This window comes from Artibeus jamaicensis, unplaced genomic scaffold (genome assembly GCF_021234435.1).
Source record: "Artibeus jamaicensis isolate MK-2021 breed Jamaican fruit bat unplaced genomic scaffold, CSHL_Jam_final contig_432, whole genome shotgun sequence".
NCBI lineage: Eukaryota > Metazoa > Chordata > Mammalia > Chiroptera > Phyllostomidae > Artibeus > Artibeus jamaicensis.
In genome coordinates, this window is record NW_026521828.1 from 12,443,604 (window position 1) to 12,457,826 (window position 14,223).

Consider the following 14,223-nt stretch of genomic DNA (forward strand, 5'->3'; position numbering starts at 1 on the left):
ACCCACTTTCAGAATGTTTTCCTAGAAGATGAGGGCAGGAGAGGCAGTTGTAAATAAAACAGAACAACGTTCATCCTGAAAGAAACAAAAGATGAGCACTGAGCTTGTCTGGATTTGATCTGCGATCCTGTACTTAACGATAGAAGAGTCTGTCCTACACAGGCTGCTGACAGCGGAGAGGGGCGCGCCTAAGGTGGAGGAGAAACTCGGAGATCCCTGCTGCGCACGCGCATTTGGTCTCCCGCGAGCGCAAAGCTCCACTAAGTCGGAAACCTTACGTCAAATTCTACGTTGAAAAAACGTAGCGAGGAAAAAAAAGTTGGCTCTCGGATCACGTGATGCAGCCGGCGTGTCGTAGACACCTCCTTCTCCAAGATGGCGTCTCTGCTGCAGTCGGAGCGGGTTCTGTACCTAGTCCAGGGAGAGAAGAAGGTCCGGGCCCCTCTCTCGCAGCTCTACTTCTGCCGCTATTGTAGCGAGCTGCGGTCGCTGGAATGTGTGTCTCACGAGGTAACGCAGTCGTCCCACGAAGAGTATGTGTGTTGGGGGAGGGGAAGAGGAGTTCATACTAGTCACCGCATCGGGCGGGGAGGTTCTGGGAGCATGCTGATTGGCTTCTTTTCCGTCACTCAGTTCTTGCCTGAGCTTTAATTTGCTTGTCGTTTGTCACTTGGAAAGGAGGAGCGGCCTTGGGTGGGGCTGAGCGGATTTTCTGGTTCCAGAGCACCATTTGATTGGACAAACTTGGCTTTAGGACCCTCGCCTTCTCGTGGGGGATTGACAGTAGGGTGGGTAGGAAAGAAAAGGGCGTGGGCATGCTTAGTTCACGCCACTTGAGTGGCGAGATACTGTCTTTCAGGGTTGATTTGCGAGGAGTGGAAGGAGGCTTTGTCACTCATGCCCCTCCCATCTGGGAAGTTCTGCCTCTACTTTGGCCAGAAACTGGGCCCACCTCCGACTCTGTCCGGCGTCAGGCCAAGGCCTGCAGCAGGGAAGAGGTTGGGATGGGGGAGCTGAGCAAAAATCGTTTAGAAAAGGGCAGGTCCTGTAAGAAGCTGAGAGTGTTCTGTTAATGGTGCATTCCCGGAGGCTGGGGTGCTATCGTCGTTCACAACAAATAGACGTTGGTGGTGGGATTTCTCAGAAGGTAAAAGACCCCACCCTGTAAAAGAAATCACCAGATCAATAAACTCAGAACTTCTGCAGCGCTTCACTCATCCCATTTGTTACAGTAAACTTTGGGGATTAAAAGATGAGCAAGACATAAATCCTGTGCTGGAGTAGCTCAAAGTCTCAGGAAGGAAAAGCTGATAGTAATAATAGATACAGTTAATTGAGAACTTTCTACATGCCATATGCTTTACATAATCTCTTTTAATTTTCCCTGCAACCCGATGGAAGAAGAAAAGATACCTTTTTAAAAAAGAAAGTTATTTTACAGGTAAAGAAATGGTTGCCCTAGGTCACAGAGCCAGACATTTGGGGGTCGGAGGGAGAACCAAGATTTGAAAATGAGCTGAGTGACTCAGAACTTGGGTGAAGATCCCTGGACTGTTAAAAATGCATGTGAAAAGCATGTCTGATATTATAAGCCACTTTACATATTATTAATAATTTTTTATTGGGGTATTTTTCACAATATTAAGAATAGTCTGGGAAAGCATTTAAATAATAGAAGAAAGCCCTGCCTGATGTAGCTCAATGAATTAAGCATGGGCCTGAAAACCAAAGGGTCGCTGGTTCGATTCCCGGAGGGGGTACATACATGCGTGGGTTGTGGGCCAGATTTCCAGTAGGGGGTGTGAGGGGCAGCCACACATTGATGTTTCGTTCCCTCTCTTTCTCCTTCTCTTTCCCTCTCTCTAAAGGTAAATAAAATCTTTTAAAAATAGTAGAAGAAAAATAAACGTCTATATGTATAATATGGCACTGATTTTTCATGGATTTTTTTCTCTGATAACACTTTCTGTGTGTGCGTATCTCCTCAGGTCCTTTCTTTTTGAGATGCTTCCCTGTTCCAGCTCCATCCTTACAGTGTACTGGATTAGATTTTCATTTGGCAGTGACTAGGGAGTGCAGTCTTTATGCTGTCTAAGGACGTCTTCAGTTACGCCATTCAGCCTGTAGCTGCACCTTTAACACACCGTTGTGTATCTGTGAGATAGAGGCTGGTAGGGCTTGGGAAAGGATGAGACTGGTGAGGACTGGAGGGTCCGGAAAGTTCCCGCGGAGAACCTGGATTGGAGCTGCATGTGAAGGGATGAGTGTAATTTGGAAAGGGGCCCCAAGGAATGATTTATATTTTGCCTTTTATGATGAGTTAGTGCAAATATGAGTTAGCAATACTGTATTTTATATTTGGGGGGATTTTTAAGCTGCAGTTTTACTAATCTTTCAAAGATGGTCCTGTTCATAGCAGGTGATGAAAAGAAGAAGCCAGTTTTTATCATAGTGTCTCTGTTCAAGGGACTCGTCTTCCCTTCTGCAGACTAGAATTCTAGGATTGTCAAATACGATCAATTTACATTTAACCAAATAATCATTCAGACCTTAAAAATGCAATGAATTTAGTTTTTATACAAATTTTTAGCTGTATTTTAAAACACAGCTAAATCGAGTTAAATACATTAGTAGTTCGGCTTAGTGGTTTAATTTTTCATTTGAGTATCTCTGATTGGCTGACTAGCTGATTTTGTAAATGATCGTTTAGACTGTTCTTCAGTGAACATGTATTGCTTCAGTCATGAGCAAACTTTTTAAGTCTCACAATTTAAATGTGCTCAAACCACTACAATTCAATGAAGCTAAACTAGATAGAAGGAGATTTGAGTACAGTTTTACAAATTAGGTTACTTTATTAATCTGTTCTTTAGATTATTATGGAGTTCTTCTTTTACGTAGAGAGTTCTTAACAAATCTAATTAATAAAATCCTGATGAAAGGGAAAAGGAAAGATCAGAAAGGAAAAATAGAAGGGTTTCCGAAAGTCTGGATGGTTAAAACAAACAGGTGATTGAGGAATAAACCTTAAGCTGAAAACACTTAGGTTCTTCGCCAGATCAGTGGCCTCTCACCTTCTGCTTCAGTGTAATGCACTTTGTTTTACTATTCGGCAGAGATATGTGCGCAAGCTGAATTGAGTTTCTTTTCCTCTGATTTTTTAATTTCTTGTTTCTTTCTAGGTGGACTCCCACTATTGTCCCAGTTGTTTAGAAAATATGCCATCAGCTGAAGCCAAACTAAAAAAGAACAGGTAAGACCAGGATTCATTTTTTTTGTTTTCCTTAACTATTTTTGTACTAGCTGGTAAGAAAACACCTATAATGAACTTTACTTTTTAACTAGCTTTTTTCTTTTTTTTTCTTTTGCATCATGCGTGACAAAGATAAAATGTCCTTTGACCCTTTAAATAAATGTTCCGTTTTAGACTTAAGAATTATTGTGAAGATGAGTCAAAGAATTCCCATGTACCCAGTCTTCCCTATTTTTTAAAATTGATTTTAGAGAGAGGGAGAGAGGGAAAGGGGGAAGGAGAGAGGGAGGGACAATAAAAAGACAAACATCAATTTGTCGTTCCATTTATTTCTGCATTCATTGGTTGACTCTTGTATGTATGCTGACCAGGTATTGAACTCATGACCTTGGAGTATTGGGAGGATACTCTAACCAGCTGAGCTACTTGGCCAGGGCCTCCCTGTTGTTAACATCTTACATTAGTATGGAATGTTTGTCTCATTAATGAACAACACTGGTACATTATTATTAAATAAGCAACACATTTTATTAAGATTTCTTTCGTTTTTTCCTAATTTCCTTTTTCTGTTCCAGGATCCTATTCAGGATATTCACATTTTGTTTAATACTTACGTCTCCTCAGGCTCCTATTGTGGTGACATTCTCTTAGACTTTCCTGGGTTTCGATGACCTTAAAAGTTTTAAGGAGTGATGGTTGGATGTATTGTAGGATGTCCTTCAGGTGGAATTTTTCTGATGTTTTTCTCATCAGCTAGGGGAATGTGTTGGGGCAGGAGGACCACAGAGGTCAAGGGAACACACTCTCAGTGTGACCGTCACTGTTGACACTGAGCTGGAGAATCAGTCTGGCTTTAGCTGGTGCTTGTCGGGTTTCTCCCATGTGAAGTTACTCGGTGGCCCCCCCCCACCCCTCCTCCTTTCTCACGCTGTACTCTTTAGAAGGAAATCACTGTCACAGCCCACACTGAAACAGTGACGAGTTTTGCTCCCTCTCTGTGAGGGCTATTTACATAAATTATTTGGGATTACTTTACATGAAAGCTTTTTCTCCCCCACTTATTTATTTAACCATTGACTTAAAGCAGAATTGGCTCATAGATATTTATTTTACACTTTAGTTTATAATCCAGTGATTTTTTATTTTTTGCTCAAAGTGGTCCACCTTTGGCCATTGACCATTCAGTAGACTCTTGTATCCATTTGACTTACCCCAGTTGTTGTATGAGGGATTGTTTGTTTATTCTTCAGAGAACTTTCTTTGCAGTAGTATAAGATATTCTGGGTTCATTCTGTATATTCTCTGCCTCAACCCTGGAATGAGCCATTTTTCCAGGAAGCCTTGGTTTCTTTTATTGGAAAGTGGTATCAAAAAACCGAGACCTGGGTGGTAGGTGTGCTCATCGTCCCTGGCTGCCATGTGGTGTTTCTCTTGGTGTGAAAGCCCTTTGCCACCAGTCATGCTCCCACCACCCAGCGGATGCAAAACATTATTTGTCTTTCGTATCTCTGAGAAATCCCTCTGGTAAGCCATATAGTTTTGTATACTGTCCACACGTTAATTGTATCATTTAATCCTGAAAATATCTCTGTGAGGTGGATACTATTACGACCCTTATTTGAGCATATTATCCAGATGACAAAATGTCACAGTTAATTGGAGTGATGGAATGGAACTTCAGACCAAGACCAGGACTGCTGGTGAATCTTGGTGATCTCAGGTGTGGGGAACTTTAAAGCAACAGGGTGTCAGGGCCGTGGAAGAGGGAATGTTGGCCGAGCACTCGGAGGGCAGTGCCAGAAAGCCCTGAAAGTGCAGCGCTGCTGAACCGTCCCAGTTCGAGAGCATGGCGCGGTGCCTCCTTCAGCTCTCCAGCACAGCAAGGAAGCAGTTGTCTTCCAGACCAATTTCACAGATCGCGTATTGTTGCCATTATTTTCCCTTGTGCGGGTTGGTCTGCTGCCTCTCAAGGCAGGAGCTCCGACGTTTCTGTTGTCCTCCAAACTCCTTGTGTCCTGGACGAGTGTGAAAGGAGTCTGAAAGTAGTTAACTGCAGATCGTTAGCACTGATTCCCTCTGTGGAGGCTCTAATTCTTCAGAAACTTTGGTGATGATTGCTTTTTCTTTTTTAAATAATGAACATATAATACTTTTGAAATTTTAAAACAAAGTTTGCAAGAGTTGCAAAAATACTTTGTTCTTTGTGTTTAAGAGATATTTCTCCTTTAATTTCTAATAATTTCTAATCTCTCTTGAGTTTCTAACACCTAGAACAATATCTGGTACTAGTAGGTGCTTGGTAATACTTGTTGAGTGAATGAATTATATTTTTTTCTATCACAGGTGTGCCAACTGCTTTGACTGTCCCGGATGCATGCACACGCTCTCCACCCGGGCAACCAGCATCTCCACACAGCTTCCAGATGACCCAGCCAAGACCACCATGAAGAAAGCCTATTACCTGGCCTGTGGGTTTTGTCGCTGGACATCTAGAGACGTGGGCATGGCAGACAAGTCTGTGGGTGAGTGACGAAGACCTCGACCTGAGATGTGAAATTAGCAGTGCTGTAATGGTCCATAGATGATTATTTGTTACCTCGTGGGTAGTAGGAGCTAAATTTAGAGTATATTGTCAGTAAATCTTTTCCATTCCCAAATTCTCATGTTTATGGATAATATTTCATCTAAGACTAGGTTAATTAGTTTTCTTAGAGTTGGTAAAATAGCTTTTATAAATCTGACATTTTCTCAATCTCAAAATATGGATGCTTTTTATAAAAAATAAACGCTCCTGCCCTGGCTGGTGTGGCTCAGTGGATTGAGCGTGGACCTGCGAACCAAAGGGTCTCCAGTTTGATTCCCAGTCAGGGCACATGCCTGGGTTGTAGGCCAGGTCCCCAGTGGGGGTCACATGAGAGACAACCATACATTGACGTTTTTTCTCCCTCTCTTCCTCCCTCCCTTCCCCTCTCTCTAAAAATAAATAAATAAAAATCTTTTTAAAAAATATTCCTGATGACAAAACCAGCCAGGGCTCATTTCTTGCACTTTAGAAAGTAGAAACACTCTTTATACAATCAGTTCAAAATCTTGAGTTGCCATGTAATTTTTATATAAATAGTATCATTGCTAACTCTCTGCTGTCTTCCTTCTTTCTGAATTCCATTTAATTTTCTGAAAACTTTTAGACATTAAAAATTCACCACTTATGAATTTTCATAAAAGATTTTTGTTTATTAAACTATGAGGAAGCTCATAACAAACTCGTTAGGTCATATGATAGAACTAAAATGAAGATGGATAATTCTTACACAATATGAAAGCAAATATGGATGATGTTTCTTTAGATGCAGCACTGTTCTTAAAAATTTAATCCTTGGAGGACTTCCGCCAAGATGGAGGTGCAGGTGGAAACACTTTGCATCCTCTCACAACCAAACCTAAAAACAACAAAGTTTTAACAACAATAAACACAATCAAACCACACAGTAAATCGACAATACGGAGTTCAAAAACAATGAAATGCTCAGCTAAACCAGTGAGGGGCAATGCAGCAGCAGAGTGGGTCGGGCACAAAAGATCCCCCGACCTGGGCGGTGCACAGGCAGCCCAGGGTGCAGATCCCAGGTGCGGGCTGCCTAGGGGCAGACCCAGGGAAGCATTTGCGCGCAGATAAACCAGTGAAGAGGTGAGCATTGAGACTGCACGGTGCAGGGCGGCGGGCTCGCACATTTCTGCTCAGATAAACAGGCGGGGGCGAGTGGTGGGACGGACTGGGCTAGTGGAGAGGACCACCATTGCTCCCTTTCTGACCCCGCCCCCACATACAGCATCACAAACCAGCGACCTGGGTGGCGCGACTTGGGTGGCCCGCCTTGGTGAACACCTAAGACGCCTCTCCTCATACATAACAGGCACAAACAGATAAAAACATGGCTCAAGAAGAACTCAGAGCCCCAGAGCCAATAAATCTAAGCAATGAAGAAATAGCCAAACTTTCAGATGCACAGTTCAAAACACCGGTGATCAGGATGCTCACAGAACTGGGTAATTTTAGTCACAAATTAGAGGAACATATGAAGGCTAAACTAATTGAAATGAATGGTAATGCACAGGAAACCAATAGTAATGGAAAGGAAACTGGGATTTAAATCAAGGGAGTAGACCAGAAGGAAGGAAAAAATGACCGAAGAGAAAAGAATGAAGAAACTAGAATTCAAAAAAATGAGGAGAGGCTTAGGAACCTCCAGGACATCTTTAAACGTTCCAACATTTGAATTATAGGGGTACCAGAAGGGGAAGAGGAACAGTCATAAGTGGAAATCTTATTTAAACAAATAATAAAAGAATTTCCCCATTCTGGCAAAGGAAATAGACTTCCAGGAAATCCAGGAAGCTCAGAGTCTCCCAAAGAAGTTGGACCCAAGAAGGAACACACCAAGGCACATCATAATTATATTAGCCAAGATTAAAATGAAGGAGAGAATCCTAGAAGCAGCAAGACATAAGGGGACAGTCACCTACAAAGGAGTTCCCATCAGACTGTCAGCAGATTTCTCAAAAGAGACCTTACAGGCAAGAAGGGGCTGGAAGGAAGTATTCCAAGTCATGAAATCCAAAGACGTACAACCAAGATTACTCTATTCAGCAAAGCTTTCATTTAGAATGGAAGGACAGATAAAGTGCTTCTCAGATAAGATCAAATTCAAGGAGTTCATCATCACCAAGCCCTTATTATATGAAATGTTAAAGGGACTTACCTAAGAAAAAGAAGATTAAAAAAGATGAACAGTGAAAGGACAGCAAACTCACAGTTATCAACAACCACACCTAAAACAAAAGCAAATTAAGAGGACAGCTAGATCAGGAGTGAACCATAGCAATGAAGATCACATGGAGGGTTAGCAACAGGGGAGTGGAAGGAGGAGAAGGGGGGAGAAGGTACAGAAAATAAGTAGCATAGACAGTAGATAGAAAATAGATGGGGGGAGGGTAAGAATAGTAGGGGAAGTACAGAATCTAAAGAACTTGAGACACGTGTTCATGAACTAAAGGGAGGGGAATGGTGGGGGAGGGGTGTGCAGGGTGGAGGGGAACGGAAGGGGGGAAATAGAACAAATGTAATGGCATAATCAATAAAATAAAAAATATATATTTAAAAAAATTTAATCCTTGGGCCCTGGCTGGTGTAGCTCAGTGGATTGAGCACGGGCCTGTGAAGCAAAGGGTCGCCAGTTCGATTCCCAGTCAGGGCACGTGCCTGGGTTGCAGGCCAGGTCCCCTGTAGGGGACACATGAGAGGCAACCACACAATGATGTTTCTCTCCCTCTCTTTCTCCTTCCCTTTCCCTCTCTCTAAAAATAAATAAATAAAATGTTAAAAAAAAAAATTTAATCCTTGGTCCTGGCTGGCGCGGCTCAGTGGATTGAGCGCCGGCCTGTGAACCAGAGGGTCGCAGGATCTGTTCCCAGTCTGAGTACACGCCTGGGTTGCACTCCAGGTCCCCTGCTGGGGGTGTTTGAGAGGCAACCACACATTGATGTTTCTGTCCCTCTCTTTCTCCTTCTCTTCTCCTCTTTCTAAAAATAAATTTTAAAAATATTTTAAAATTTTTAATCCTTAATTCTGTTTACTTTGCCTCTTGGCTCAGTTGTTCTTTTGACTTTGAACATTAAGTTGATAAAATATTCTTCAAAAACAAAAAAATGTTAACTAAACAAGCATATCTTAGTTCCTTAAAAATGCTGGTTGGTGGGTAGGTATTTCCTGACGTGATTTATTTTTAAATGACTTCATAGCAGCTCTTTAGATTTTGAGTAAATATTTGTACATATATGTTTTAATTTCAATGTAGCAAGTGAGTTGTTTGAATTTATGAATTTAAGTTAAACATTTTTAAAAAACCCTCAAAGTGGCAAGTATAGTATATGCCTCAGTGAGTTAAAGTGTATATTTCCATGTTTGTATTTGTCTCATTTTAGCAAATTAAAGAAACAAAACCCACAAATACAAACGGATTTCTCAGTTTGGTCCTCTGTAAGTGAATATTTATGCCTTTTCGATTTTGAGCCTTTAAGACTGGAGAATTTTTCAGAACTTAAAGTCTTAGTGCTTGCTTCTAGAAAATCTCTTTCTTCTAGGGGACTTGACAATGATATTTGAGTTGGAGCTCTTAAAAGAGCACAGATAATTTTATTTTTTCATGATGTGGTCTGCGTCTAGGAGCTTTAAATCCACTTCAGTGGGTTCCATTTGTTTTTAAGTGAGCCGTTGTGTCAGCAATGCGCAAGGGAAACTTACAGTGGTATCTTTACGTCTCCTTAATGACTTTTCAGAGTTAATCACCAGTTCTACAGAAGCAATTAGGTAGCACATTCAGATTTTTAAAGATACTACAACTAAAACATTTCTTCTGCATAATTATTTTTCCTGGTTGCCTTAAGTAGACAATCTTTAAAATATGAATAATGTACAGAAGGATGTTTTTGCTGCCATTTCTTACAAGTATATTGGCACCTGCAGCAAGAGTCCTTTTTGTTTTGAAAAAAGTTATTTTAACTTACACAGATAATCCACATTCATGTGTTTATCATCCAGCTTAAGAAAGTAAATACAACCAAACAGCTGAAAGCCTTTCTGTTGCCCCTACCGCATCCCCCCACCCCCCCGCCTCCTGGAGAGAGGTGGTCATCACTTCTCGGCGTCCACGTGTGCCTTTACGCTTCTCTACCTGTGTGTTTAGCCACCAGCGAGTAATGTTTTCCAGTGTGCGCCAAATGGAGACTTGCTGTATGTGTCCTGCTGCAGCCCCTCTCCATCAGTGTTGCGCTCATAGTAGTAGTTGGTTTTGTGCGTGACTTACCGCAGTTGACTTACTTAGACCCCCTTAGTGGACATTTAGGTGGCTGTCAGTTTTTCCCTTTCAACAACAGTGCCGTCAAAAATATTCCTGTCTGTGTCTCCTGAATCCCAGGAGTAAGGGTTCTCTGCGTAACTAAAATTGCTGTACACCTTCAGCTCTGTGAAGTTGTTGTGTACACCTTCAGCTCTGTGTACACCTTCAGCTCTGTGTACACCTTCAGCTCTGTGAAATTTAAGTTGCATACACCTTCAGCTCTGTGAAATTGTTTACCAGTTTTTCCCCCACAAGTAATGTGTGAGAACAGACTACCCCTTGCTTTAGGTCCTTGGAGGTCCTTAGTATTGTTTTTCCAGATGGTTGTGAAATGGTATCTCATTATAGTTTATTTTTTTCAGTTTTTTTGATTAGCTTTGTTGAGGTATCGCTCAGCAGTTTTAAGTGTAGGCTTCTGTGGTTTTTGACAGATACGTGTGCTTGCGTAGCCACTGCCACGGTCCTGTTGCAGACCAACCCCAGCACGCCAGAGTTCCCTCGGGCCCCTTTGTAGTCAGTCTCTTCCCTGACTCCCTGGATCCTGGCCCCTGATTCGCTGTCACTGTCATTTTGCCTGTTTTAGAAGTTTATATAATTGGAGTCTTCTAATACGTACTCTTTGGTGTCTAACTTTTTTCACTTAGTCTAATACTTTGGAGGTTCACACACGTTTTTGTTTTTTAGTGTTGAGTAGTATATCTGTTGTGTGGATGTATTGGGTTGGCCAGAAAGTCTCTATAGTACTCCATAAAATAAAAGTCACATTTTTCATTTTCAGATAACTCGATTGATTTGGATATTTTGAGTATGTTGGCTATCTCCTGCATGGTCTAACATTGATTGTTCTCAGTAAATGTCTGGATTTTATGACTCGCAACTTCAGCTGGTCTACTCAACCTTGGAGCAGTGTCCAGTGAGAAATCTCCAGCACGAAACTTCACAAACCACTTTGGACACATTCCATCAGTCACAGAACTTTCTCCATACCCTGCATGAATATGTTTTTGCTTTTTTAACCTTCTTGAAATAAGGAAGCGTGATATGCCAAAAATGTTGCATATTTTCTTCCATCTTCAATATTAAAATGTCTACACAACAATTCACCTATTTTGGTGACTTTTAATACACGCTGGTATGACAGCTGTTATAATACAATCTAACAAAACTTATTTTTTTGGATGAAGTTAAAAACAACTAAGTGCTATGAGAACCATCTTAGGGAAGAAAACGTACAAGCTTTTTAGCCAACCCAATACCACAGTTTCTCCAGTAATGGACATCTGGTTTTTTTCCAGTTTTGGTCTCATGAATATAACTGTTAGGAACCTTTGTCTACAAGTCTTAGTGTGGACATGTTTTCATTTTCCTTGCTCAGATACCCAGGAGTGGAATTGCTGGGTCATAGGGCGAGGGTATGTTCAACTACTAGAAAATGCCAACTGTTTTCTGGAGTGGCTGTCCCTTTTCGGACCCTCAGTGTGCAATGTAAGGAGAATTTCAGTTTGTCAGCGACCCTCAGTGTTGGGATGCTTTTTCACTCTGGCCATACCAGTGGGTGTGTAGTGCTTCACTTTACCATGGTTTTAATGTGCATTTTCTTAATGGGCTTATTTGCTATATATGGATATATATATGTGTATATATGTGTGTGAAATGTTTGTACAAGTTTTTTGCTAATTTTAAAGCTGAGGTTTAAAGCTGAGGTAAAGTCTGTGTCTTTTTATTGAGTTGTAACAGTTGTGTATTCTACATAAAAATCCTTTGTTCATTATATGTTTTGCAGATACTTTCTCTCAGTCTGTGACTTGCTGTTTTATTTTCTCAGCAGTGTCCTTCGAAGACTCTGCTAATTTTGATGAGGTCCAATTTATCAATTTTTTCTTTCACAGTTTGTGTCTTTTGTATCTTAGCGAAGAAACTTAGCTTGACACAAGGTCACTAAGATTTTCACTGGAGTTTTCATCTAGAAAGGTTACAGTTTTAGCTCTTAGTATAAAAGTCTGTTGTGCGTTTCAGGGTAAGATTTGTATGTTTAGTGAGGAAGGTTAGAGGTTCTTTTTTTTTTTTGTATAATGGTATCCAGTTGTTGCAGCAGCACCATTTGTTGAAAGTATTCATTACGGTTTTACTTCAGCTTTCTGGCGTAACCTTTTCCTTTATGATTTCTGCTGTTTGTTTCTCATGTAAGATTTTTTTTTTCCAAACCAGGGTCATAAAACAGAAATTGCACAGTGTTGCATATAAGAGCAGGGTCTCGGGCGTCAGTTCGAATCCTGGCTTTCCTACTTCCTAACAGTGTGGCTTTGGGCAAGTTATTTAACTCTCTGAGCCTCTGTTTTTTCATTTGTAAAAGAAGGCTAATATTTTGATGAAAGTCCCCCCTCGCAGGGTTGTTACGAGGATAAAATGAAGTGAAACTTGTTACTTGTGCTGGTGATCATTATCACCATTTAAAGAAAAAACTTTATTCCGAGCATTGTGGTCTATATAATTTTTAAACTCTTTCTTGGAAGTTCTGTGATTTTATGTTTTCAATTTTATATTGTGGCCTGCAGGTGACTTACTTTTGTGAAAACAAAATAATCAAATTATAAAGTTCTTATTTAATGCTCCTTTATTTTGCAGCTAGTGGTGGTTGGCAGGAGCCTGAAAACCCTCACACTCAGCGGGTGAGTAAAAGGTCATTAGCCAGGCCGTGAAATAAGAAAAGGTGGGGAAGACTGAGACCTTCTGTTTTATCAGTGGGTGTGGCCTGTGCTTAGAAGTCCTTGACGTTTATTTTGCTGCCTGTTACACATGGAAAGTGTTCCTCATTGTAGAGCATTAAATCACGATGGCAGTTTTTTCCATTAGGTTCATAGAGAAGCCTGGGTATAGTTTTAGTTCTGTGCTCAAGTTGTGAATTGGAAAAAAAGGAAATACGTTTTTGTTTTTCACATACCCACCAACTAAGTTGAGGATCCTTTTCTTCTCACATACTCTTGGAATTATCATCAACATACAGGCATCTAACTCCTGGAAACAGCTCTAGTTTAGAAGATGCCCTCTGACTCAGTAGTGGTTGTTTATAGAGTCATGACTAGCACGTCCCTTAACAGTTCACAGAGAACTGATTTCTGTGGAGTATGTTAGAGCTGACTTGTTTTGCCCCTGAAAGTAGAATGTGAATAAGATAATGAAATACTATTGAAATGAAGTATGTACAGTCAAATTGCATGTTAAACAATATAATTATCCACTTATGACATCAACAAAAATTACAAATACTGAAAATATACCGGATGATAGTGTGGGGAATTGTACCTTTTTACATATATTGTTGTTAGTGTAAATTAGTACCAATTTCTTGAGCTCTCAGCAGTACCTACTTCCTAGATTCAGACCTACAAAAATACTTACACTTAAGCACAAAAATATATATTAATTCATCACACATTTATCAAGCACTTACTGTGTGCCAGAGACTGTCCTGAGCAATAGGAATCCATGGTCCCTACCCTCGAGGGAAAACAAAATCAAATAATCCCCAGGTAAAGGAAGAACTAAGCATAAAGGAGAGAAGTTGTGCCATGTGGATAGTTATTGGGAGTAGTTATGTCCCCATCTAAGGGTGTCGCTAAGGTTCCAGGACGGCAGGCACAGAAGGGAAAGGCTTCAAGGCAGGGGGCAGCATACGCCAGGAGCTTATAAGTAGGAGAAGCAGAGCAAGGTGTAGACAAGGTGAGTGTGATGAGCGGAGCACAGCGTCGAGCGACTGGCGAGAAGTATTTGCTGTCTGGCCCTGTAGAACCATGTAGGCCAAGGTAAGGAGTCTGAGAATCCTTTAAAGGGTTTAAGCAAAGACCTGACAGGGTCAGATTAGTGTTTCCCAAACATAATTGCTACTGAATTGAGAGGACAGGAGTGGGTACCAGGAAACCATTAAGTCCTATCATAGGAAATGATTAAATATCTGCACTGTGTAATAAGATGTAGCTTTTAAAAAGAATGAGGTAGGTGATGGGATGTTTATAATACTTTCGGTGGAAAAGAATGTTACAACTTGTTTTCTTTTTTTAAAGATTTTTTATTTAC

At 40.9% G+C, this 14,223-nt stretch overlaps 1 protein-coding gene across 1 annotated transcript in view; it reads left to right on the forward strand.

Moving 5' to 3' along the window:
• Window positions 1–334: 334 nt before the first annotated feature.
• DCTN4 (dynactin subunit 4) overlaps window positions 335–14,223 on the forward strand; it is a 35,249-nt gene continuing 21,360 nt past the window's right edge. The window contains exons 1-4 of the mRNA XM_037161856.2: window positions 335–510; window positions 3,183–3,253; window positions 5,597–5,775; window positions 12,775–12,818. Of these exons, the coding sequence (XP_037017751.2) occupies window positions 376–510; window positions 3,183–3,253; window positions 5,597–5,775; window positions 12,775–12,818 (429 nt within the window). The 5' untranslated portion in view covers window positions 335–375. The remainder of the gene's footprint in view (window positions 511–3,182; window positions 3,254–5,596; window positions 5,776–12,774; window positions 12,819–14,223) is intronic.